Here is a 25344-nt window from a genome sequence, read left to right as displayed (position 1 = left end):
AGTCCCAAATGGTCCCAACTGGTTCCAACTGGTCCCAACTGGCTCCAACTGGTCCCACCTGGTTCCACCTGGTCCCAACTAGGTCCAATTGGTCCCACCTGGTCCCAACTAGTCCCACCTGGTTCCACCTGTTCCCAACTGGTTCCAACTGGTCCGAACTGGTTCCAAGTGGTCCCAACTGGTTCCACCTAGTTCCAACTAGTCCCACCTGGTCCCACCTGGTTCCAACTGGTTCCACCTGGTCCCAACTGGTTCCAATTGTTCCCAACTGGTCCCACCTGGTTCCACCTGGTCCCACCTGTTCCCAACTGGTCCCACCTGTTCCCAACTGGTTCCAACTGGTCCCACCTGGTCCCAACTGGTTCCAATTGCTTCCACCTGGTCCCAACTGCTTCCACCTGGTCCCAACTGCTTCCAACTGCTTCCACCTGGTCCCAACTGGCCCCAACTAGCCCCACCTGTTCCCAACTGGTCACACCTGGTCTCAACTGGTCCCAACTGGTCCCAACTGGTTCCAACCGGTCCCAACTGGTTCCAACTGGTCCCCAACTGGTTCCAACTGATCCCACCTGGTTCCAACTGGTTCCACCTGGTCCCAACTGGTTCCAATTGTTCCCAACTGGTCCCACCTGGTCCCAACTGGTTCGAAGTGGTTCCAACTGGCCCCAACTAGTCCCAACTGATCTCAACTGGTCCCAACTGGTTCCACCTGGTCCCAACTGGTCCCAATTGTTCCCACCTGGTCCCAACTGGTTCCAACTGGTCCCAACTGGCTCCAATTGGTCCCACCTGGTTCCACTTGGTCCCAACCTGGTCCCAACTGGTTCGACTGATCCAAGTGGCTCCAACTGGTCCCACCTGGTTCCACCTGGTCCCAACTAGTTCCAATTGGTCCCAACTGGTCCCACCTGGTCCCAACTGCTTCCACCTGGTCCCAACTGGTTCCACCTAGTTCCAACGGGTCCCACCTGGTTCCAATTGTTCCCACCTGGTCCCAACTAGTCCCACCTGGTCCCAACTAGTCCCACCTGGTTCCACCTGTTCCCAACTGGTCCCAACTGGTTCCAACTGGTCCCACCTGGTCCCAACTGGTTCCACCTGGTCCCAACTGGTTCCAACTGGTTCCACCTGGTCCCAACTGGTTCCAACTGCTTTCACCTGGTCCCAACTGGTTCCAAGTGGTCCCAACTGGTTCCACCTAGTTCGAAGTGGTTCCAACTGGCCCCAACTAGTCCCAACTGATCCCAACTGGTTCCAACTGGTCCCAACTGTTCCCACCTGGTCCCGACTAGTTCCACCTGGTCCCAACTGGTTCCACCTGTTCCGACCTGGTCCCAACTAGTTCCACCTGGTCCCAACTGGTTCCAACTGGCTCCAACTGGTCCCACCTGGTTCCACCTGGTCCCACCTGGTCCCAACTGGTTCCGACTGATCCCAACTGGCTCCAACTGGTCCCACCTGGTTCCACCTGGTCCCAACTAGTTCCAATTGGTCCCAACTGATCCCAACTGGTCCCAACTGGTTCCAACTGGCTCCAACTGGTCCCACCTGGTTCCACCTGGTCCCAACCTGTCCCACCTGGTCCCAACTGGTTCCGACTGATCCCAACTGGCTCCAACTGGTCCCACCTGGTTCCACCTGGTCCCAACTAGTTCCAATTGGTCCCAACTGGTCCCAACTGGTTCCACCTGGTCCCAACTGGTTCCAACTGCTTCCACCTGGTCCCAACTGGCCCCAACTGGCCCCAACTGATCCCAACTGGTCCCAACTGGTTCCAACTGGTCCCAACTGGCTCCAACTGGTCCCACCTAGTTCCACCTGGTCCCAACCTGTCCCACCTGGTCCCACCTGGCCCCACCTGGTTCCAATTGTTCCCACCTGGTCCCAACTGGTCCCAATTGTTCCCAACTGGTCCCAACATGTTCCACCTGGTCACCAACTGGTTCCACCTGGTTTCAACTAGTCCCACCTGGTCCCAACTGGTTCCAATTGTTCCCACCTGGTCCCACCTGGTTCCAACTGGTCCCAACTGGTCCCACCTGGTTCCGACTGATCCCAACTGGCTCCAACTGGTTCCACCTGGTCCCAACTAGTTCCAATTGGTCCCAACTGATCCCAACTGGTCCCAACTGGTTCCAACTGGCTCCAACTGGTCCCACCTGGTTCCACCTGGTCCCAACCTGTCCCACCTGGTCCCACCTGGTCCCAACTGGTTCTGACTGATCCCAACTGGCTCCAACTGGTCCCACCTGGTTCCACCTGGTCCCAACTAGTTCCAATTGGTCCCAACTGGTCCCACCTGGTCCCAACTGGTTCCACCTGGTCCCAACTGGTTCCAACTGCTTCCACCTGGTCCCAACTGGCCCCAACCTGTCCCAACTGATCCCAACTGGTCCCAACTGGTTCCAACTGGTCCCAACTGGCTCCAACTGGTCCCACCTGGTTCCACCTGGTCCCAACCTGTCCCACCTGGTCCCACCTGGCCCCACCTGGTTCCAATTGTTCCCACCTGGTTCCAACTGGTCCCAATTGTTCCCAACTGGTCCCAACATGTTCCACCTGGTCACCAACTGGTTCCACCTGGTTTCAACTAGTCCCACCTGGTTCCAACTGGTCCCACCTGGTTCCGACTGATCCCAACTGGCTCCAACTGGTTCCACCTGGTCCCAACTAGTTCCAATTGGTCCCAACTGGTCCCAACTAGTCCCACCTGGTTCCAACTGGTCCCACCAGGTTCCACCTGTTTCAAACTGGTCCCAACTGGTCCCAACTGGTCCCAACTGGTCCCACCTGGTCCCACCTGGTCTCAACTGCTTCCACCTGGTCCCAACTGGTTCCAAGTGGTCCCAACTGGTTCCACCTAGTTCCAACTAGTCCCACCTGGTTCCAATTGTTCCCACCTGGTTCCAACTGGTTCCACCTGGTCCCAACGGGTTCCACCTGGTCTCAACGGGTTCCAATTGTTACCAACTGGTTCCACCTGGTCCCAACTGGTTCCAATTGTTCCCACCTGGTCCCAACTGGTTCCAACTGGTTCCACCTGGTCCCAACTGGCTCCAACTGGTCCCACCTGGTCCCAACTGGTTCCAACTGGCTCCAACTGGTCCCACCTGGTTCCACCTGGTTCCACCTGGTCCCAACCTGTCCCACCTGGTCCCAACTGGTTCCGACTGATCCCAACTGGCTCCAACTGGTCCCACCTGGTCCCAACTAGTTCCAATTGGTCCCACCTGGTCCCAAATGGTCCCAACTGGTTCCAACTGGCTCCAACTGGTCCCACCTGGTCCCAACCTGTCCCACCTGGTCCCAAATGGTCCCAACTGGTTCCGACTGGTCCCAACTGGCTCCAACTGGCTCCAACTGGTCCCACCTGGTCCCACCTGGTCCCAAATGGTCCCAACTGGCTCCAACTGGTCCCAACTGGTTCCAATTGGTCCCACCTGGTCCCAACTAGTCCCACCTCGTTCCAACTGGTCCCACCTGGTTCCAACTGGTCCCAACTGGTTCCAACTGGTCCCAACTGGTTCCACCTGGTCCCACCTGGTCCCAACTGCTTCCACCTGGTCCCAACTGGTTCCAAGTGGTCCCAACTGGTTCCACCTAGTTCCAACTAGTCCCACCTGGTTCCAATTGTTCCCACCTGGTTCCAACTGGTTCCACCTGGTCCCAACTGGTTCCAATTGTTCCCAACTGGTTCCAACTGGTTCCAATTGTTCCCAACTGGTCCCAACTGGTCCCAACTGCTTCCACCTGGTCCCAACTGGTTCCAACTGGTTCAACAAGCCGGTAAGCAGGACTTAAACGGCTTCATGCGCCCGGAGAGCATCTCCTCCTACAGCTGCTGGGTCTCAAAGCAGTCAACATCACAGAAGTTGACTTAATTTGACTGCAAAACTTTTATCATGTGGATAAGGAACGTTTTTCCAGAGAAAACTGGATGGAGGCAAAGAAATCTGGTGGCACAAGAAGCCGTTTCCACTGACTGAGTCCCCCCCTCTTTAAAACAATGTAAGCATGGCGAAGCGGCTGCATGCTACTCTGGCTTCGTCGGTGAAAAAACTACAGAACTCAACAATAATCCCTCAGTACAGAGCCGAGTTCCCCAACGACTTTTAGGTTCAGGTGAACTGATGTTTTGCAAATTCTGTCAACTATCCGTTGACTTGAAAAGTAAAAATACACGCAGTGACATCGTGTCCAAAAGCCACGTGAAGAACAAGGAAAAGCACAATGCAATAACAATATAATAAGTTAACTGAAGATTAAAAATTCTAAAAATGATGATGATTAATAGATTATGCATCAGAATAAAAAGAAAACAACTCATCCCATGTGGGAATCTGGCTGACATGCACATTCAATACGAATAAAAAGCATTACTTTCTGAACATGTAAATCAAAGCATTAATCTAAATCAAATTGTAATAGAAGTAAAATGTCCATTTACTTTCCCTATTTTTCCTTTTTTTTAAACTGTTAAACTGTTCAAAATAAAATTTATAATCAAATAAAAATCATCTGAACAGCCATATAATTGATATTATTATTAATTATAATTAACATCAATGAATAAAACACATTTAGTATGACATGTGTAAATGAATGTTTTCATCTTCTTTTATCACAGGAGTTAAAAACCAAAACTTCCTGGAGGATGTTGTCTCCGTGGAACTGCTCAACAGTTCCTCATAACTTACTGCTGTTTTTCATGCACTTTAATGTACTGTATTCAGGACGTCTTGTCTGTCACCTCAATAAATTTAAAGTACATTTTTAATCAATTTGTGTACATTATTATTTAAATACAAAAACAATCTTTTTGGCAGTAAAATAGGAGTAAAAAGTTTAAAAAAAAAAAAAAAAAAAAAAAAAGGGGGATTTCCAAAAATTAAAATGGAAAAAACAGAATTTGGGATTTTATATGGTCCTACGATACGTGATCCGGTTTCCATCGAGCTCTTTCTGGTTTCTGAACCAGAACTTAGTGACCTGCTGAAACGCTCCAGACTACCTGTCCAGTCATGTGACGAGATCACATGAGCCTGCAGTCTTACTTACTGGTGTCCGTCCTGAAGCACGTTCTGTGGAACTTGCCGTGGTAGAAGTCGAGGCCGATGATGGCGAACATGAGGATGGCGAAGAAGAGCAGCAGGCCGATCTGTAGCAGGGGGACCATGGCTTTCATGATGGACTTCAGAACCACCTGGAGACCTGAAGCAGGAGAACAAGGACTGCAGGGATTACTGGAACTCATGCAGAAACGCATCATCTGGGCGCCTTTCCGGCCTCACGGCGTCCAGCAGCAGGCTGGAGTTTCCCAAGACACTTACTGGGAATCCCGGAGACCAGTTTGAGGGGTCGCAGAACTCTGACGGCCCTCAGGGTCCTCAGGTCGAAGTCGGCCCCGATGGTCGCCAAGATCCTGGACACAAAAGCAAGACGGCGAGTCAGGCGGCTGCACGCCTTTTCACGCCAAGCGGACCCTGACACTCGCCGCCGCCGCCACCACACACACACACACACACACACACAAAGAGACACACACAAAGAGACACACACACATAGACACACCAAGTGTCCACAAAAAACTGCATGTGTAAATTTACGTTTTTTGAACATTTCCATGTGATCTACGTGCAGAATGTGTCCGTCCATGTTACTCATGTTCGTCCCACGTGGTCTACGTGAACATGTGTTACATGTGTACGTGTTACATGTGTTACATGTGTACGTGTTACATGTGTTACATGCGTTACATGTGTTACATGCGTTACATGTGTTACATGTGTTACATGCGTTACATGTGAACATGCGTTACATGTGGACATGCGTTACATGTGAACATGTGTTACATGTGAACATGTGTTACATGTGAACATGTGTTACATGTGAACATGTGTTACATGTGAACAACGTGTAGAAACATGTTTTGGAACATTTCTTATAAATTTTCGCCTCTGGTTTCTGCTGCTCATTGCCTCCCACAATATGCGTTCCAGCCGTGGTTCTCCTCCACCGTGGTTCTCCTCCACCGTGGTTCTCCTCCACCGTGGTTCTCCTCCACCGTGGTTCTCCTCCACCGTGGTTCTCCTCCACCGTGGTTCTCCTCGGTGTGTCCAAGGTGCAGACCACTGCTCTGACTTCCTGTATTGAACGTCCTTTCTGTCTGGCAGACGAACAACCAACATGGCTGCCTGGAGTAAAACAACCAGCTCTGCAAACAGCAGAGGTTGGGGTGTGGCGCCCGGACCTGCTGGTCCTCCTGCTGGTCCTCCTGCTGGTCCTCCTCCTGCTGGTCCTCCTGCTGGTCCTCCTGCTGGTCCTCCTCCTGCTGGTCCTCCTGCTGATCCTCCTCCTGGTCCTCCTCCTGCTGGTCCTCCTGCTGGTCCTCCTCCTGCTGGTCCTCCTGCTGATCCTCCTGCTGGTCCTCCTCCTGCTGGTCCTCCTGCTGGTCCTCCTGCTGCTGGTCCTCCTGCTGCTGGTCCTCCTGCTGGTCCTCCTCCTGGTCCTCCTCCTGCTGATCCTCCTGCTGGTCCTCCTCCTGCTGGTCCTCCTGCTGGTCCTCCTGCTGGTCCTCCTCCTGCTCCTCCTGCTGATCCTCCTGCTGGTCCTCCTCCTGCTGGTCCTCCTCCTGCTGGTCCTCCTGCTGCTGGTCCTCCTCCTGCTGGTCCTCCTCCTGCTGATCCTCCTGCTGGTCCTCCTGCTGGTCCTCCTCCTGCTGGTCCTCCTCCTGCTGGTCCTCCTGCTGGTCCTCCTCCTGCTGGTCCTCCTGCTGCTGATCCTCCTGCTGGTCCTCCTGCTGGTCCTCCTCCTGCTTGTCCTCCTCCTGCTGGTCCTCCTGCTGATCCTCCTCCTGGTCCTCCTGCTGATCCTCCTGCTGATCCTCCTCCTGGTCCTCCTGCTGATCCTCCTGCTGGTCCTCCTCCTGGTCCTCCTGCTGGTCCTCCTCCTGGTCCTCCTGCTGATCCTCCTCCTGGTCCTCCTGCTTGTCCTCCTCCTGCTGGTCCTCCTGCTGATCCTCCTGCTGGTCCTCCTGCTGCTGGTCCTCCTCCTGCTGGTCCTCCTCCTGCTGATCCTCCTGCTGGTCCTCCTGCTGGTCCTCCTCCTGCTGGTCCTCCTGCTGCTGATCCTCCTGCTGGTCCTCCTGCTGCTGGTCCTCCTGCTGGTCCTCCTCCTGGTCCTCCTCCTGCTGGTCCTCCTGCTGGTCCTCCTGCTGGTCCTCCTGCTGGTCCTCCTCCTGCTGGTCCTCCTGCTGGTCCTCCTGCTGGTCCTCCTCCTGCTGGTCCTCCTGCTGGTCCTCCTGCTGGTCCTCCTCCTGCTGGTCCTCCTGCTGATCCTCCTCCTGGTCCTCCTCCTGCTGGTCCTCCTGCTGGTCCTCCTCCTGCTGGTCCTCCTGCTGATCCTCCTGCTGGTCCTCCTCCTGCTGGTCCTCCTGCTGGTCCTCCTGCTGCTGGTCCTCCTGCTGCTGGTCCTCCTGCTGGTCCTCCTCCTGGTCCTCCTCCTGCTGATCCTCCTGCTGGTCCTCCTCCTGCTGGTCCTCCTGCTGGTCCTCCTGCTGGTCCTCCTCCTGCTCCTCCTGCTGATCCTCCTGCTGGTCCTCCTCCTGCTGGTCCTCCTCCTGCTGGTCCTCCTGCTGCTGGTCCTCCTCCTGCTGGTCCTCCTCCTGCTGATCCTCCTGCTGGTCCTCCTGCTGGTCCTCCTCCTGCTGGTCCTCCTCCTGCTGGTCCTCCTGCTGGTCCTCCTGCTGGTCCTCCTCCTGCTGGTCCTCCTGCTGCTGATCCTCCTGCTGGTCCTCCTGCTGGTCCTCCTCCTGCTTGTCCTCCTCCTGCTGGTCCTCCTGCTGATCCTCCTCCTGGTCCTCCTGCTGATCCTCCTGCTGATCCTCCTCCTGGTCCTCCTGCTGATCCTCCTGCTGGTCCTCCTCCTGGTCCTCCTGCTGGTCCTCCTCCTGGTCCTCCTGCTGATCCTCCTCCTGGTCCTCCTGCTTGTCCTCCTCCTGCTGGTCCTCCTGCTGATCCTCCTGCTGGTCCTCCTGCTGCTGGTCCTCCTCCTGCTGGTCCTCCTCCTGCTGATCCTCCTGCTGGTCCTCCTGCTGGTCCTCCTCCTGCTGGTCCTCCTGCTGGTCCTCCTGCTGGTCCTCCTCCTGCTGGTCCTCCTGCTGCTGGTCCTCCTGCTGGTCCTCCTCCTGGTCCTCCTCCTGCTGGTCCTCCTCCTGCTGGTCCTCCTCCTGCTGGTCCTCCTGCTGCTGGTCCTCCTGCTGGTCCTCCTGCTGGTCCTCCTCCTGCTGGTCCTCCTGCTGCTGGTCCTCCTGCTGCTGATCCTCCTGCTGGTCCTCCTGCTGGTCCTCCTCCTGCTGGTCCTCCTCCTGCTTGTCCTCCTCCTGCTGGTCCTCCTGCTGATCCTCCTCCTGGTCCTCCTGCTGATCCTCCTCCTGGTCCTCCTGCTGGTCCTCCTGCTGATCCTCCTCCTGGTCCTCCTGCTTGTCCTCCTCCTGCTGGTCCTCCTGCTGATCCTCCTCCTGGTCCTCCTGCTGATCCTCCTCCTGGTCCTCCTGCTGATCCTCCTCCTGGTCCTCCTGCTGGTCCTCCTCCTGGTCCTCCTCCTGCTGGTCCTCCTCCTGGTCCTCCTGCTTGTCCTCCTCCTGCTGGTCCTCCTGCTGATCCTCCTCCTGGTCCTCCTGCTGATCCTCCTCCTGGTCCTCCTGCTTGTCCTCCTGCTGGTCCTCCTCCTGGTCCTCCTCCTGCTGGTCCTCCTCCTGGTCCTCCTCCTGCTGGTCCTCCTCCTGGTCCTCCTGCTTGTCCTCCTGCTGGTCCTCCTCCTGGTCCTCCTCCTGCTGGTCCTCCTCCTGGTCCTCCTGCTGATCCTCCTCCTGGTCCTCCTGCTGATCCTCCTCCTGGTCCTCCTGCTGATCCTCCTCCTGGTCCTCCTGCTGATCCTCCTCCTGGTCCTCCTGCTTGTCCTCCTGCTGGTCCTCCTCCTGGTCCTCCTCCTGCTGGTCCTCCTCCTGGTCCTCCTGCTGGTCCTCCTGCTGGTCCTCCTCCTGGTCCTCCTGCTGATCCTCCTGCTGATCCTCCTCCTGGTCCTCCTGCTGATCCTCCTGCTGATCCTCCTCCTGCTGGTCCTCCTCCTGGTCCTCCTCCTGGTCCTCCTGCTGGTCCTCCTGCTGGTCCTCCTCCTGGTCCTCCTGCTGGTCCTCCTCCTGGTCCTCCTGCTGGTCCTCCTGCTGGTCCTCCTGCTGGTCCTCCTCCTGGTCCTCCTGCTGGTCCTCCTGCTGATCCTCCTCCTGCTGGTCCTCCTCCTGCTGGTCCTCCTCCTGCTGGTCCTCCTGCTGATCCTCCTCCTGCTGATCCTCCTCCTGCTGGTCCTCCTCCTGCTGGTCCTCCTCCTGCTGGTCCTCCTCCTGGTCCTCCTGCTGGTCCTCCTGCTGGTCCTCCTGCTGGTCCTCCTCCTGGTCCTCCTCCTGGTCCTCCTGCTGGTCCTCCTCCTGGTCCTCCTGCTGGTCCTCCTGCTGGTCCTCCTGCTGGTCCTCCTGCTGGTCCTCCTGCTGGTCCTCCTCCTGGTCCTCCTGCTGGTCCTCCTCCTGGTCCTCCTGCTGGTCCTCCTCCTGGTCCTCCTGCTGGTCCTCCTGCTGGTCCTCCTGCTGGTCCTCCTCCTGGTCCTCCTGCTGGTCCTCCTCCTGGTCCTCCTGCTGGTCCTCCTGCTGGTCCTCCTGCTGGTCCTCCTCCTGGTCCTCCTGCTGGTCCTCCTCCTGGTCCTCCTGCTGGTCCTCCTGCTGGTCCTCCTCCTGGTCCTCCTCCTGGTCCTCCTGCTGGTCCTCCTGCTGGTCCTCCTCCTGGTCCTCCTGCTGGTCCTCCTGCTGGTCCTCCTCCTGCTGGTCCTCCTCCTGGTCCTCCTGCTGGTCCTCCTGCTGGTCCTCCTCCTGGTCCTCCTCCTGGTCCTCCTGCTGGTCCTCCTGCTGGTCCTCCTCCTGCTGGTCCTCCTCCTGGTCCTCCTCCTGGTCCTCCTCCTGGTCCTCCTGCTGGTCCTCCTCCTGGTCCTCCTGCTGGTCCTCCTGCTGGTCCTCCTCCTGGTCCTCCTCCTGGTCCTCCTGCTGGTCCTCCTGCTGGTCCTCCTCCTGGTCCTCCTGCTGGTCCTCCTCCTGGTCCTCCTGCTGGTCCTCCTGCTGGTCCTCCTGCTGGTCCTCCTGCTGGTCCTCCTCCTGCTGGTCCTCCTCCTGGTCCTCCTGCTGATCCTCCTCCTGGTCCTCCTGCTGATCCTCCTCCTGGTCCTCCTGCTGATCCTCCTCCTGGTCCTCCTGCTGGTCCTCCTCCTGGTCCTCCTCCTGGTCCTCCTGCTGATCCTCCTCCTGGTCCTCCTGCTGATCCTCCTCCTGGTCCTCCTCCTGGTCCTCCTCCTGGTCCTCCTGCTGGTCCTCCTGCTGACACCTGCTGACGTTCTGGACTGCAGATGATGAAACGTTTCCTAACTGGCGACACTTACAGACATCATGCTGATTTATTTCTGCCTCCACAGAAACACAAGCAAGCGGGCATCAAGGTGTCGTCATGGAAACTGAACGGATGATGAAGTCGTATAAAAGAGACATAATAAAACCCGGTTTGGGAAAATGATGCACGAAATCTCGATAATCGGTTAATGGAGGTGAATCGTGAGGTGGCGAAGGCGGCGAGCATCTCGCTGAGCGGAGACTCTGCATCTTCCCGTCCTGCTTTGGGCCGTTTGATGAACAGAACTTCTAAAACTCATATGTTCTGCTTGTTCTGGACGTTTCCATTGGACGCCGTCACCATGACAACGCTGGTCTGGGTTCACGGTTTTCACTGCTCCAGGACACGTTGTGACGGGCTGTATCTGGTGTCGTGGACCAAACCGTCTTTAGTCCACAGAAAACAGGTTAATAATTCATGGATCTGCAGCTGATCAGGGAGGAGCCGGCTGCACGGCGTTCTAGTTTCTCCATCTGGAAGCTTTAACCTCTCAGCAGTCTGACACCAACAATCCCAACATATAAATATAGATCATACATAATTCAGATGCTGCCGGACTCCCGGCTTCCAATAATACGTCCAGAAAGAACCGTTCCAACATGTCGATTCCCTCTGCAGCCGAAGCTCCGCGTAGCGCCAGCAGGGAAAACGAAGACGCCGCGGCAGAGACGCGTTTCCCACGGAAACAACCGGAAGCAGCTGGAAGGTAACCATGGCAACAGGCGTCCCTCCACAGCACGGTGGGGAGGCTTCAGCCGCACACATCATCATCATCATCATCACTCATGTTTTTATCAGTCTGTTGCAACAAGTCTCATCTTCTGTGTCGGAGTTTAACTGCTGGCTAATTTCGAGTAGCAGGTTCTCCGTCTTCATTGGCGAGACGGTGGGAAATGGTTTTACAGTCAACCAATCAGAGCACTAACTAAAGTCGCACAACATTTTTACAGATTTTGGAACTCGCGCACACAAAAGAATTTTTTACCGCGAATTTTTGCGATAATGAGCGACTTCTAAGTACGCCTTTTTGCCCGAAAAATACGGTATATGTGAGTTAACCTGATTGATGTAGGTGAGTGGGACAAACCCGCAGCATGGAGACGACTTGTTGAAGTGAGGCAATACTTCTTCATCCACGGCGGCTAGCGTCGTCGTAAACGGCGTTAAAACAGCGTTGAGACTGCGAGGTGCTAAAATGCATCGTTCATTTAAATGAGATGCACAATTTAAACATTAGATGGAAATAATTTTTACAGAATGTCCCTGTAAGGCCTGGGATGTACAGCCAACACGTCCACGTACGCGTCGTGGCGCTCCCGTACGCGTCGTGGCGCTCCCGTACGCGTCGTGGCGCTCCCGTACGCGTCGTGGCGCTCCCGTACGCGTCGTGGCGCTCCCGTACGCGTCGTGGCGCTCCCGTTCGCGTCGTGGCGCTCCCGTACGCGTCGTGGCGCTCCCGTTCGCGTCGTGGCGCTCCCGTTCGCGTCGTGGCGCTCCCGTACGCGTCGTGGCGCTCCCGTACGCGTCGTGGCGCTCCCGTACGCGTCGTGGCGCTCCCGTACGCGTCGTGGCGCTCCCGTTCGCGTCGTGGCGCTCCCGTACGCGTCGTGGCGCTCCCGTACGCGTCGTGGCGCTCCCGTTCGCGTCGTGGCGCTCCCGTACGCGTCGTGGCGCTCCCGTTCGCGTCGTGGCGCTCCCGTACGCGTCGTGGCGCTCCCGTTCGCGTCGTGGCGCTCCCGTACGCGTCGTGGCGCTCCCGTACGCGTCGTGGCGCTCCCGTACGCGTCGTGGCGCTCCCGTACGCGTCGTGGCGCTCCCGTACGCGTCGTGGCGCTCCCGTACGCGTCGTGGCGCTCCCGTTCGCGTCGTGGCGCTCCCGTACGCGTCGTGGCGCTCCCGTTCGCGTCGTGGCGCTCCCGTACGCGTCGTGGCGCTCCCGTTCGCGTCGTGGCGCTCCCGTTCGCGTCGTGGCGCTCCCGTACGCGTCGTGGCGCTCCCGTACGCGTCGTGGCGCTCCCGTTCGCGCCGTGGCGCTCCCGTACGCGCCGTGGCGCTCCCGTACGCGCCGTGGCGCTCCCGTACGCGCCGTGGCGCTCCCGTACGCGTCGTGGCGCTCCCGTACGCGTCGTGGCGCTCCCGTTCGCGTCGTGGCGCTCCCGTACGCGTCGTGGCGCTCCCGTTCGCGCCGTGGCGCTCCCGTACGCGCCGTGGCGCTCCCGTACGCGCCGTGGCGCTCCCGTACGCGTCGTGGCGCTCCCGTACGCGTCGTGGCGCTCCCGTACGCGTCGTGGCGCCCACACATTCTCAGTGTACCTGCAACTTGTAGGCCGCATGCATCGACGCGGGGCAACGCGTCGCGTGCACAAGGTGCACATATTGAGTTGAACCCTAGGGGGCGCTCATTCGAACCACGAGATCGGAGGTAGAAATGGCGGATAGTTTTGAACGTAATGTCATTTTAAACAACAGAAAGAAGGTCTGGATCTAAACAGGGAACCATTCCCGTTCTGCAACACAGGTCAGAAAGTTCGTGACTTTCTCTTTCAACCAATCAGAGGACTACAGCGTGTCAAGCTCCACCCTTTTGGGTCAGATCGGTTAGACCGGTTCTCCAACGGAAGGATCGGTCGGATCACATGTAGAAACGTAGATCATGGTCCTGCCTGCACACGTTGGTGTAAACCATGTGTCAAACCTCCGGAGGAAGCCGGTAAGGAAACGATCCTGGCAGAACTTCCATTTTGGGCTGAAGATGTGGGTTAAACTGGAAACAATCCGTGTGCTGTTACTGGGTTCAGGTTTTACCGTCACTGTCAGGATGCTTAAAGTGGAACTATTCTGTGCATTTCAGGCTAATTTATTTCTGAGACCAGAAGGGCTGGGATTGATGGAGTTATTGTCACAAATGGCTTTATTTACTTCAGACCGACCCTCTCCGTAGGCTGTCAGATCAGCCTGCGGGCAAAACGAGTGGATTGAGACTCTTCCGCATTAAGCCCCGCCTCCTGCCACTGCACTACATCGGGAGCGCGCACCGCACCTGCTTTCACCGTCATTGTAACGTCTCATAAACAGAAGGATTAGGCTCATATGAACTCAATAAAAAAACAAACTACAATGTCAACACATAGCATCCAGCCCTACATGTTGGAACCTGAATCAGAGCCTGAAAACGAAGTGGAAAACAGCAACCCACAGCAACGAATGCAGCAGGATGTCTCTCTTTGGTAAACTCACCAGCCATCGTTGGAAATAACTTTATCCCACGTTTTCCACCCGCCTGATGTATTTGTACATGCCCTTGTTAACCAGTAGAAGGTAACCAATCACCCAACCTTATCCCCCGGGACGTCACAAGGATTTCCACGTAGAAAAACTCTCTAAAACCACGTGTTTTCTGTCGCCATGGAAACCGAACAGAGAGCGTGCTGCAACTCAAAGTCAAACTCAAACATGCGTTTAGGTGATAAAAAACAGTGCCGTTCACATGTCTGATGAGGATTCAACACTGTAACACTGTAGAAAGCTCAGAAAACTCCAAATACCAGAATAGGAACCCTTTAAATAAAGCTTCTGAGTCTTTTCAGCAGCTGCTTGTTGGAAGCAGGTGAAGCTGGCCAGGCCTCTGCCATGTTTGAAGAAGATGGAGGGAGAAGCTAATTAGCAAGAAATCTGCCTCCTCTGAGCTCCTAACCAGATCAATAGTGCACTGAGCTCAACACAATAGATTCACTTCAGCTCTGCTCTTAATCTGGATCAAAGGAGACGCCGCCGCATCTCTGCAATCCAGGAATACAGCCGTCGTTCCCACATCCACACACCAGTTCCACTGGGAAAACAGCACGAGCCAATCAGAATAAACCTTCCACTGTCAACATTTACCATGATTAATGAACGGCCTCACAGCAGCCATGCTGCAGCTTTGTCTTCAGATGATTCTGCAGAAAAATACATCTGATCCAGATCTAATCCACATCTAATCCAGATCAAATCCACATCTGACCCAGATCAAATCCACATCTGACCCAGATCTAATCCAGATCAAATCCACATCTAATCCAGATCAAATCCACATCTGACCCAGGTCTGACCCAGATCTAATCCAGATCAAATCCACATCTAATCCAGATCAAATCCACATCTGACCCAGGTCTGATCCAGATCTAATCCAGATCAAATCCACATCTAATCCAGATCAAATCCACATCTAATCCAGATCAAATCCACATCTGACCCAGATCTGACCCAGGTCTGACCCAGGTCTGACCCAGATCTAATCCAGATCAAATCCACATCTGATCCAGGTCTGACCCAGATCTAATCCAGATCAAATCCACATCTGATCCAGGTCTGACCCAGATCTAATCCAGATCAAATCCACATCTGATCCAAGTCTGATCCACATCTGACCCAGATCTAATCCAGATCAAATCCACATCTGATCCAGGTCTGACCCAGATCTAATCCAGATCAAATCCACATCTGACCCAGGTCTGACCCAGATCTGACCCAGGTCTGACCCAGGTCTGACCCAGATCTAATCCAGATCAAATCCACATCTGACCCAGGTCTGACCCAGATCTAATCCAGATCAAATCCACATCTGATCCAGGTCTGACCCAGGTCTGACCCAGATCTAATCCAGATCAAATCCACATCTGATCCAGGTCTGACCCAGATCTAATCCAGATCAAATCCACATCTAATCCAGATCAAATCCACATCTGACCCAGGTCTGATCCAGATCTAATCCAGATCAAATCCACATCTAATCCAGATCAAATCCACATCTAATCCAGATCAAATCCACATCTGACCCAGATCTGACCCAGGTCTGACCCAGGTCTGACCCAGATCTAATCCAGATCAAATCCACATCTGATCCAGGTCTGACCCAGATCTAATCCAGATCAAATCCACATCTGATCCAGGTCTGACCCAGATCTAATCCAGATCAAATCCACATCTGATCCAAGTCTGATCCACATCTGACCCAGGTCTGACCCAGATCTAATCCAGATCAAATCCACATCTGATCCAGGTCTGACCCAGATCTAATCCAGATCAAATCCACATCTGACCCAGGTCTGACCCAGATCTGACCCAGGTCTGACCCAGGTCTGACCCAGATCTAATCCAGATCAAATCCACATCTGACCCAGGTCTGACCCAGATCTAATCCAGATCAAATCCACATCTGATCCAGGTCTGACCCAGGTCTGACCCAGATCTAATCCAGATCAAATCCACATCTGATCCAGGTCTGACCCAGATCTAATCCAGATCAAATCCACATCTGATCCAAGTCTGATCCACATCTGACCCAGGTCTGACCCAGATCTAATCCAGATCAAATCCACATCTGATCCAGGTCTGACCCAGATCTAATCCAGATCAAATCCACATCTGATCCAGGTCTGACCCAGATCTAATCCAGATCAAATCCACATCTGATCCAGGTCTGACCCAGATCTAATCCAGATCAAATCCACATCTGATCCAGGTCTGACCCAGATCTAATCCAGATCAAATCCACATCTGACCCAGGTCTGACCCAGATCTAATCCAGATCAAATCCACATCTGATCCAGGTCTGACCCAGATCTAATCCAGATCAAATCCACATCTGATCCAGGTCTGACCCAGATCTAATCCAGATTAATTCCAAATCTAATCAAGATCAAATCCACATCTGATCCAGATCTGATTCACATTTGATTTACATCTGGTTGAGATGTGAAATGCATGTGAATGGCGTCAGCCTGCAGTAATAAACCAACCGTTCAGCCTAACTGGAAGTTTACAGGTGAGTCAGACATTTCTGCTTCTATGATCTTCTGAGGGTTAAAGCTGATGAATAACTGACAGATGGCAGCAGGAAGATTATGGACTGATAGCAGCGTCACGTCGTCTCCAGGTGTTCCTGAAAACATCTGAAGGACGCCGAGATGGGAAAACTGGAGACGGAGACACAAATCCTGTCCACAATCTGAGAAACGAGACTCTGGTCAGCCGCAAGGCCGTCGCCTCCATCACCGGGGACCTGCCGACCTCACCTCCATCATCCCCCCCATCATGTGGTGGTCTGGTCATTGACTGGAGACCTGTCCACCTCCACCTGTCCCAGTCTACTGGTCCACCTGTACCGGTCCACCTCTTCCTGTCCCGGTCTACTGGTCCACCTCTACCTGTCCCAGTCTACTGGTCCACCTCTACCTGTCCCAGTCTACTGGTCCACCTCTACCTGTCCACCTCTACCTGTCCCGGTCTACTGGTCCACCTGTACCGGTCCACCTCTTCCTGTCCCGGTCTACCGGTCCACCTCTACCTGTCCAGGTCTACTGGTCCACCTCCACCTGTCCCAGTCTACTGGTCCACCTCTACCTGTCCACCTCTACCTGTCCCGGTCTACTGGTCCACCTCTACCTGTCCCAGTCTACTGGTCCACCTCTACCTGTCCCGGTCTACTGGTCCACCTCTACCTGTCCCAGTCTACTGGTCCACCTGTACCGGTCCACCTCTTCCTGTCCCAGTCTACCGGTCCACCTCTACCTGTCCCAGTCTACTGGTCCACCTCTACCTGTCCACCTCTACCTGTCCCAGTCTACTGGTCCACCTGTACCGGTCCACCTCTACCTGTCCCAGTCTACTGGTCCACCTCTACCTGTCCACCTCTACCTGTCCCGGTCTACTGGTCCACCTCTACCTGTCCCAGTCTACTGGTCCACCTCTACCTGTCCCAGTCTACTGGTCCACCTGTACCGGTCCACCTCTACCTGTCCCAGTCTACTGGTCCACCTCTACCTGTCCCGGTCTACTGGTCCACCTCTACCTGTCCCAGTCTACTGGTCCACCTCTACCTGTCCCAGTCTACCGGTCCACCTCCACCTGTCCCGGTCTACCGGTCCACCTCCACCTGTCCCGGTCTACTGGTCCACCTCTACCTGTCCCAGTCTACTGGTCCAGGTCTACCTGTCCCAGTCTACTGGTCCACCTGTACCTGTCCCGGTCTACTGGTCCACCTCTACCTGTCCCGGTCTACTGGTCCACCTCTACCTGTCCCAGTCTACTGGTCCACCTCTACCTGTCCCAGTCTACTGGTCCACCTCCACCTGTCCCGGTCTACCGGTCCACCTCCACCTGTCCCGGTCTACTGGTCCACCTCTACCTGTCCCGGTCTACTGGTCCACCTCTACCTGTCCCAGTCTACTGGTCCACCTCTACCTGTCCCGGTCTACTGGTCAACCTCTACCTGTCCCAGTCTACTGGTCCACCTCCACCTGTCCCGGTCTACTGGTCCACCTCTACCTGTCCCAGTCTACTGGTCCAGGTCTACCTGTCCCAGTCTACTGGTCCACCTCCACCTGTCCCAGTCTACTGGTCCACCTCCACCTGTCCCAGTCTACTGGTCCACCTCCACCTGTCCCAGTCTACTGGTCCACCTCTACCTGTCCCAGTCTACTGGTCCACCTCTACCTGTCCCGGTCTACTGGTCCACGTCCACCTCCACCTGTCCCGGTCTACTGGTCCACCTCCACCTGTCCCAGTCTACTGGTCCACCTCCACCTGTCCCAGTCTACTGGTCCACTTCCACCTGTCCCAGTCTACTGGTCCACCTCCACCTGTCCCAGTCTACTGGTCCACTTCCACCTGTCCCGGTCTACCGGTCCACCTCCACCTGTCCCGGTCTACTGGTCCACCCCTACCTGTCCCGGTCTACTGGTCCAGGTCTACCTGTCCCAGTCTACTGGTCCACCTGTACCTGTCCCGGTCTACTGGTCCACCTCTACCTGTCCCAGTCTACTGGTCCAGGTCTACCTGTCCCAGTCTACTGGTCCACCTCTACCTGTCCCAGTCTACTGGTCCACCTCTACCTGTCCAGGTCTACTGGTCCACCTGTACCTGTCCCGGTCTACTGGTCCACGTCCACCTCCACCTGTCCCGGTCTACTGGTCCACCTCTACCTGTCCCAGTCTACTGGTCCACCTGTACCGGTCCACCTCTTCCTGTCCCGGTCTACCGGTCCACCTCTACCTGTCCCAGTCTACTGGTCCACCTCTACCTGTCCACCTCTACCTGTCCCAGTCTACTGGTCCACCTGTACCGGTCCACCTCTACCTGCCCCAGTCTACTGGTCCACCTCTACCTGTCCACCTCTACCTGTCCCGGTCTACTGGTCCACCTCTACCTGTCCCAGTCTACTGGTCCACCTGTACCGGTCCACCTCTACCTGTCCCAGTCTACTGGTCCACCTCTACCTGTCCCAGTCTACTGGTCCACCTGTACCGGTCCACCTCTACCTGTCCCAGTCTACTGGTCCACCTGTACCGGTCCACCTCTACCTGTCCCAGTCTACTGGTCCACCTATACCTGTCCCAGTCTACTGGTCCACCTGTACCGGTCCACCTCTACCTGTCCCAGTCTACTGGTCCACCTCTACCTGTCCACCTCTACCTGTCCCGGTCTACTGGTCCACCTCCACCTGTCCCAGTCTACTGGTCCACCTCCACCTGTCCCGGTCTACCGGTCCACCTCCACCTGTCCCAGTCTACTGGTCCACCTCTACCTGTCCCAGTCTACTGGTCCAGGTCTACCTGTCCCAGTCTACTGGTCCACCTGTACCTGTCCCGGTCTACTGGTCCACCTCTACCTGTCCCGGTCTACTGGTCAACCTCTACCTGTCCCAGTCTACTGGTCCACCTCTACCTGTCCCAGTCTACTGGTCCACCTCCACCTGTCCCGGTCTACTGGTCCACCTCTACCTGTCCCAGTCTACTGGTCCAGGTCTACCTGTCCCAGTCTACTGGTCCACCTGTACCTGTCCCAGTCTACTGGTCCAGGTCTACCTGTCCCAGTCTACTGGTCCACCTCCACCTGTCCCAGTCTACTGGTCCACCTCTACCTGTCCCAGTCTACTGGTCCACCTCTACCTGTCCCAGTCTACTGGTCCACCTCTACCTGTCCAGGTCTACTGGTCCACCTGTACCTGTCCCGGTCTACTGGTCCACGTCCACCTCCACCTGTCCCGGTCTACTGGTCCACCTCCACCTGTCCCAGTCTACTGGTCCACCTCCACCTGTCCCGGTCTACCGGTCCACCTCCACCTGTCCCGGTCTACTGGTCCAGGTCTACCTGTCCCAGTCTACTGGTCCACCTCCACCTGTCCCGGTCTACTGGTCCACCTCTACCTGTCCCAGTCTACTGGTCCACCTCTACCTGTCCAGGTCTACTGGTCCACCTGTACCTGTCCCGGTCTACTGGTCCACGTCCACCTCCACCTGTCCCGGTCTACTGGTCCACCTCTACCTGTCCCAGTCTACTGGTCCACCTGTACCGGTCCACCTCTTCCTGTCCCGGTCTACCGGTCCACCTCTACCTGTCCCAGTCTACTGGTCCACCTCTACCTGTCCACCTCTACCTGTCCCAGTCTACTGGTCCACCTGTACCGGTCCACCTCTACCTGCCCCAGTCTACTGGTCCACCTCTACCTGTCCACCTCTACCTGTCCCGGTCTACTGGTCCACCTCTACCTGTCCCAGTCTACTGGTCCACCTGTACCGGTCCACCTCTACCTGTCCCAGTCTACTGGTCCACCTCTACCTGTCCCAGTCTACTGGTCCACCTGTACCGGTCCACCTCTACCTGTCCCAGTCTACTGGTCCACCTGTACCGGTCCACCTCTACCTGTCCCAGTCTACTGGTCCACCTATACCTGTCCCAGTCTACTGGTCCACCTGTACCGGTCCACCTCTACCTGTCCCAGTCTACTGGTCCACCTCTACCTGTCCACCTCTACCTGTCCCGGTCTACTGGTCCACCTCCACCTGTCCCAGTCTACTGGTCCACCTCCACCTGTCCCGGTCTACCGGTCCACCTCCACCTGTCCCAGTCTACTGGTCCACCTCTACCTGTCCCAGTCTACTGGTCCAGGTCTACCTGTCCCAGTCTACTGGTCCACCTGTACCTGTCCCGGTCTACTGGTCCACCTCTACCTGTCCCGGTCTACTGGTCAACCTCTACCTGTCCCAGTCTACTGGTCCACCTCTACCTGTCCCAGTCTACTGGTCCACCTCCACCTGTCCCGGTCTACTGGTCCACCTCTACCTGTCCCAGTCTACTGGTCCAGGTCTACCTGTCCCAGTCTACTGGTCCACCTGTACCTGTCCCAGTCTACTGGTCCAGGTCTACCTGTCCCAGTCTACTGGTCCACCTCCACCTGTCCCAGTCTACTGGTCCACCTCTACCTGTCCCAGTCTACTGGTCCACCTCTACCTGTCCCAGTCTACTGGTCCACCTCTACCTGTCCAGGTCTACTGGTCCACCTGTACCTGTCCCGGTCTACTGGTCCACGTCCACCTCCACCTGTCCCGGTCTACTGGTCCACCTCCACCTGTCCCAGTCTACTGGTCCACCTCCACCTGTCCCGGTCTACCGGTCCACCTCCACCTGTCCCGGTCTACTGGTCCAGGTCTACCTGTCCCAGTCTACTGGTCCACCTGTACCTGTCCCAGTCTACTGGTCCACCTCCACCTTTCCCGGTCTACCGGTCCACCTCCACCTGTCCCGGTCTACTGGTCCACCTCTACCTGTCCCAGTCTACTGGTCCAGGTCTACCTGTCCCAGTCTACTGGTCCAGGTCTACCTGTCCCAGTCTACTGGTCCACCTGTACCTGTCCCGGTCTACTGGTCCACCTCTACCTGTCCCAGTCTACTGGTCCAGGTCTACCTGTCCCAGTCTACTGGTCCACCTGTACCTGTCCCGGTCTACTGGTCCACCTCTACCTGTCCCAGTCTACTGGTCCAGGTCTACCTGTCCCAGTCTACTGGTCCACCTGTACCTGTCCCAGTCTACTGGTCCACCTCTACCTGTCCAGGTCTACTGGTCCACCTCTACCTGTCCCAGTCTACTGGTCCACCTCTACCTGTCCAGGTCTACTGGTCCACCTCCACCTGGTCCCAGTCTACTGGTCCACCTGTACCTGTCCCGGTCTACTGGTCCACCTCTACTGGTCCACCTCTACCTGTCCCAGTCTACTGGTCCACCTCTACCTGTCCCGGTCTACTGGTCCACCTCTACCTGTCCCAGTCTACTGGTCCACCTCTACCTGTCCCAGTCTACTGGTCCACCTCTACCTGTCCCAGTCTACTGGTCCACCTCCACCTGGTCCCAGTCTACTGGTCCACCTCTACCTGTCCCGGTCTACTGGTCCACCTCTACTGGTCCACCTCTACCTGTCCCAGTCTACTGGTCCACCTCTACCTGTCCCGGTCTACTGGTCCACCTCTACCTGTCCCAGTCTACTGGTCCACCTCCACCTGTCCCAGTCTACTGGTCCACCTCTACCTGTCCCAGTCTACTGGTCCACCTCCACCTGTCCCAGTCTACTGGTCCACCTGTACCTGTCCCGGTCTACTGGTCCACCTCTACTGGTCCACCTCTACCTGTCAAGGTCTACTGGTCCACCTCTACCTGTCCCGGTGTACTGGTCCACCTCTACCTGTCCCGGTGTACTGGTCCACCTCTACCTGTCCCAGTGTACTGGTCCACCTCTACCTGTCCCAGTCTACTGGTCCACCTCTACCTGTCCCAGTCTACTGGTCCACCTCTACCTGTCCCAGTCTACTGGTCCACCTCTACCTGTCCAGGTCTACTGGTCCACCTCTACCTGTCCACCTCTACCTGTCCCAGTCTACTGGTCCACCTCTACCTGTCCAGGTCTACTGGTCCACCTCTACCTGTCCAGGTCTACTGGTCCACCTCCACCTGTCCCAGTCTACTGGTCCACCTCCACCTGTCCCAGTCTACTGGTCCACCTCCACCTGTCCCAGTCTACTGGTCCACCTCCACCTGTCCTGGTCTACCGGTCCACCTCCACCTGTCCCGGTCTACTGGTCCACCTCCACCTGTCCTGGTCTACCGGTCCACCTCCACCTGTCCCGGTCTACTGGTCCACCTCTACCTGTCCCAGTCTACTGGTCCACCTGTACCTGTCCCGGTCTACTGGTCCACCTCTACCTGTCCAGGTCTACTGGTCAACCTCTACCTGTCCCAGTCTACTGGTCCACCTCCACCTGTCCCAGTCTACTGGTCCATCTGTACCTGTCCCGGTCTACTGGTCCACCTCTACTGGTCCACCTCTACCTGTCCAGGTCTACTGGTCCACCTCTACCTGTCCAGGTCTACTGGTCCACCTCCACCTGGTCCCAGTCTACTGGTCCACCTCCACCTGTCCCGGTCTACTGGTCCACCTCTACCTGTCCCAGTCTACTGGTCCACCTCTACCTGTCCACCTCTACCTGTCCCGGTCTACTGGTCCACCTCTACCTGTCCCAGTCTACTGGTCCAGGTCCACCTGTCCCAGTCTACTGGTCCACCTCTACCTGTCCACCTCTACCTGTCCCGGTCTACTGGTCCACCTCTACCTGTCCACCTCTACCTGTCCCGGTCTACTGGTCCACCTCTACCTGTCCCAGTCTACTGGTCCATCTGTACCTGTCCCGGTCTACTGGTCCAGGTCTACTGGTCCACCTCTACCTGTCCAGGTCTACTGGTCCACCTCTACCTGTCCCAGTCTACTGGTCCACCTCCACCTGTCCCAGTCTACTGGTCCACCTGTACCTGTCCCGGTCTACTGGTCCACCTCTACCTGTCCCAGTCTACTGGTCCATCTGTACCTGTCCCGGTCTACTGGTCCAGGTCTACTGGTCCACCTCTACCTGTCCAGGTCTACTGGTCCACCTCTACCTGTCCCAGTCTACTGGTCCACCTCCACCTGTCCCAGTCTACTGGTCCACCTGTACCTGTCCCGGTCTACTGGTCCACCTCTACCTGTCCCAGTCTACTGGTCCAGGTCTACCTGTCCCAGTCTACTGGTCCACCTGTACCTGTCCCGGTCTACTGGTCCACCTCTACCTGTCCAGGTCTACTGGTGCACCTCTACCTGTCCAGGTCTACTGGTCAACCTCTACCTGTCCAGGTCTACTGGTCCACCTCCACCTGGTCCCAGTCTACTGGTCCACCTGTACCTGTCACGGTCTACTGGTCCACCTCTACTGGTCCACCTCTACCTGTCCCAGTCTACTGGTCCACCTCTACCTGTCCCAGTCTACTGGTCCACCTCCACCTGTCCCAGTCTACTGGTCCACCTCCACCTGTCCCAGTCTACTGGTCCACCTCCACCTGTCCTGGTCTACCGGTCCACCTCCACCTGTCCCGGTCTACTGGTCCACCTCTACCTGTCCCGGTCTACTGGTCCACCTCTACCTGTCCCAGTCTACTGGTCCACCTCCACCTGTCCCAGTCTACTGGTCCACCTCCACCTGTCCCGGTCTACTGGTCCACCTGTACCTGTCCCAGTCTACTGGTCCAGGTCTACCTGTCCCAGTCTACTGGTCCACCTGTACCTGTCCCGGTCTACTGGTCCACCTCCACCTGTCCCAGTCTACTGGTCCATCTGTACCTGTCCCGGTCTACTGGTCCACCTCTACTGGTCCACCTATACCTGTCCAGGTCTACTGGTCCACCTCCACCTGTCCCAGTCTACTGGTCCACCTCCACCTGTCCCAGTCTACTGGTCCACCTCCACCTGTCCCGGTCTACCGGTCCACCTCCACCTGTCCCGGTCTACTGGTCCACCTCTACCTGTCCCAGTCTACTGGTCCAGGTCTACCTGTCCCAGTCTACTGGTCCACCTGTACCTGTCCCGGTCTACTGGTCCACCTCTACCTGTCCCGGTCTACTGGTCCACCTCTACCTGTCCAGGTCTACTGGTCAACCTCTACCTGTCCCAGTCTACTGGTCCACCTCCACCTGTCCCAGTCTACTGGTCCATCTGTACCTGTCCCGGTCTACTGGTCCACCTCTACTGGTCCACCTCTACCTGTCCAGGTCTACTGGTCCACCTCTACCTGTCCAGGTCTACTGGTCCACCTCCACCTGGTCCCAGTCTACTGGTCCACCTGTACCTGTCCCGGTCTACTGGTCCACCTCTACTGGTCCACCTCTACCTGTCCCAGTCTACTGGTCCATCTGTACCTGTCCCGGTCTACTGGTCCAGGTCTACTGGTCCACCTCTACCTGTCCAGGTCTACTGGTCCACCTCTACCTGTCCCAGTCTACTGGTCCACCTCCACCTGTCCCAGTCTACTGGTCCACCTGTACCTGTCCCAGTCTACTGGTCCACCTCTACCTGTCCCAGTCTACTGGTCCACCTCCACCTGTCCCAGTCTACTGGTCCACCTGTACCTGTCCCGGTCTACTGGTCCACCTCTACCTGTCCCAGTCTACTGGTCCAGGTCTACCTGTCCCAGTCTACTGGTCCACCTCCACCTGGTCCCAGTCTACTGGTCCACCTGTACCTGTCCCGGTCTACTGGTCCACCTCTACCTGTCCCAGTCTACTGGTCCAGGTCTACCTGTCCCAGTCTACTGGTCCACCTCCACCTGGTCCCAGTCTACTGGTCCACCTGTACCTGTCCCGGTCTACTGGTCCACCTCTACCTGTCCCAGTCTACTGGTCCAGGTCTACCTGTCCCAGTCTACTGGTCCACCTCCACCTGTCCCAGTCTACTGGTCCACCTGTACCTGTCCCAGTCTACTGGTCCAGGTCTACCTGTCCCAGTCTACTGGTCCACCTCCACCTGTCCCAGTCTACTGGTCCACCTGTACCTGTCCCGGTCTACTGGTCCACCTCTACCTGTCCCAGTCTACTGGTCCACCTGTACCTGTCCCGGTCTACTGGTCCACCTCTACCTGTCCCAGTCTACTGGTCCAGGTCTACCTGTCCCAGTCTACTGGTCCAGGTGTGTGTGTGTGTGTGTGTGTGTTCAGATGGCGAAAGCAGAGTGTGACAGAGTGG

The 25344-nt window shown here is 56.6% G+C and overlaps 1 protein-coding gene across 1 annotated transcript in view; it reads right to left on the bottom strand.

Annotated features, from left to right (window-relative positions):
• cacna1ba (calcium channel, voltage-dependent, N type, alpha 1B subunit, a) overlaps nt 1-25344 on the bottom strand; it is a gene marked incomplete at both ends in the record, with an annotated part of 173010 nt that overhangs the window by 143908 nt on the left and 3758 nt on the right. The window contains 2 exons of the mRNA XM_079251176.1: nt 5059-5211; nt 5331-5422. Of these exons, the coding sequence (XP_079107302.1) occupies nt 5059-5211; nt 5331-5422 (245 nt within the window). The remainder of the gene's footprint in view (nt 1-5058; nt 5212-5330; nt 5423-25344) is intronic.

This window comes from Telmatherina bonti (assembly GCF_933228915.1).
Source record: "Telmatherina bonti genome assembly, chromosome: 13".
Classification (NCBI taxonomy): Eukaryota; Metazoa; Chordata; class Actinopteri; order Atheriniformes; family Telmatherinidae; genus Telmatherina; species Telmatherina bonti.
This window is presented reverse-complemented; position numbering and strand designations above follow the sequence as displayed.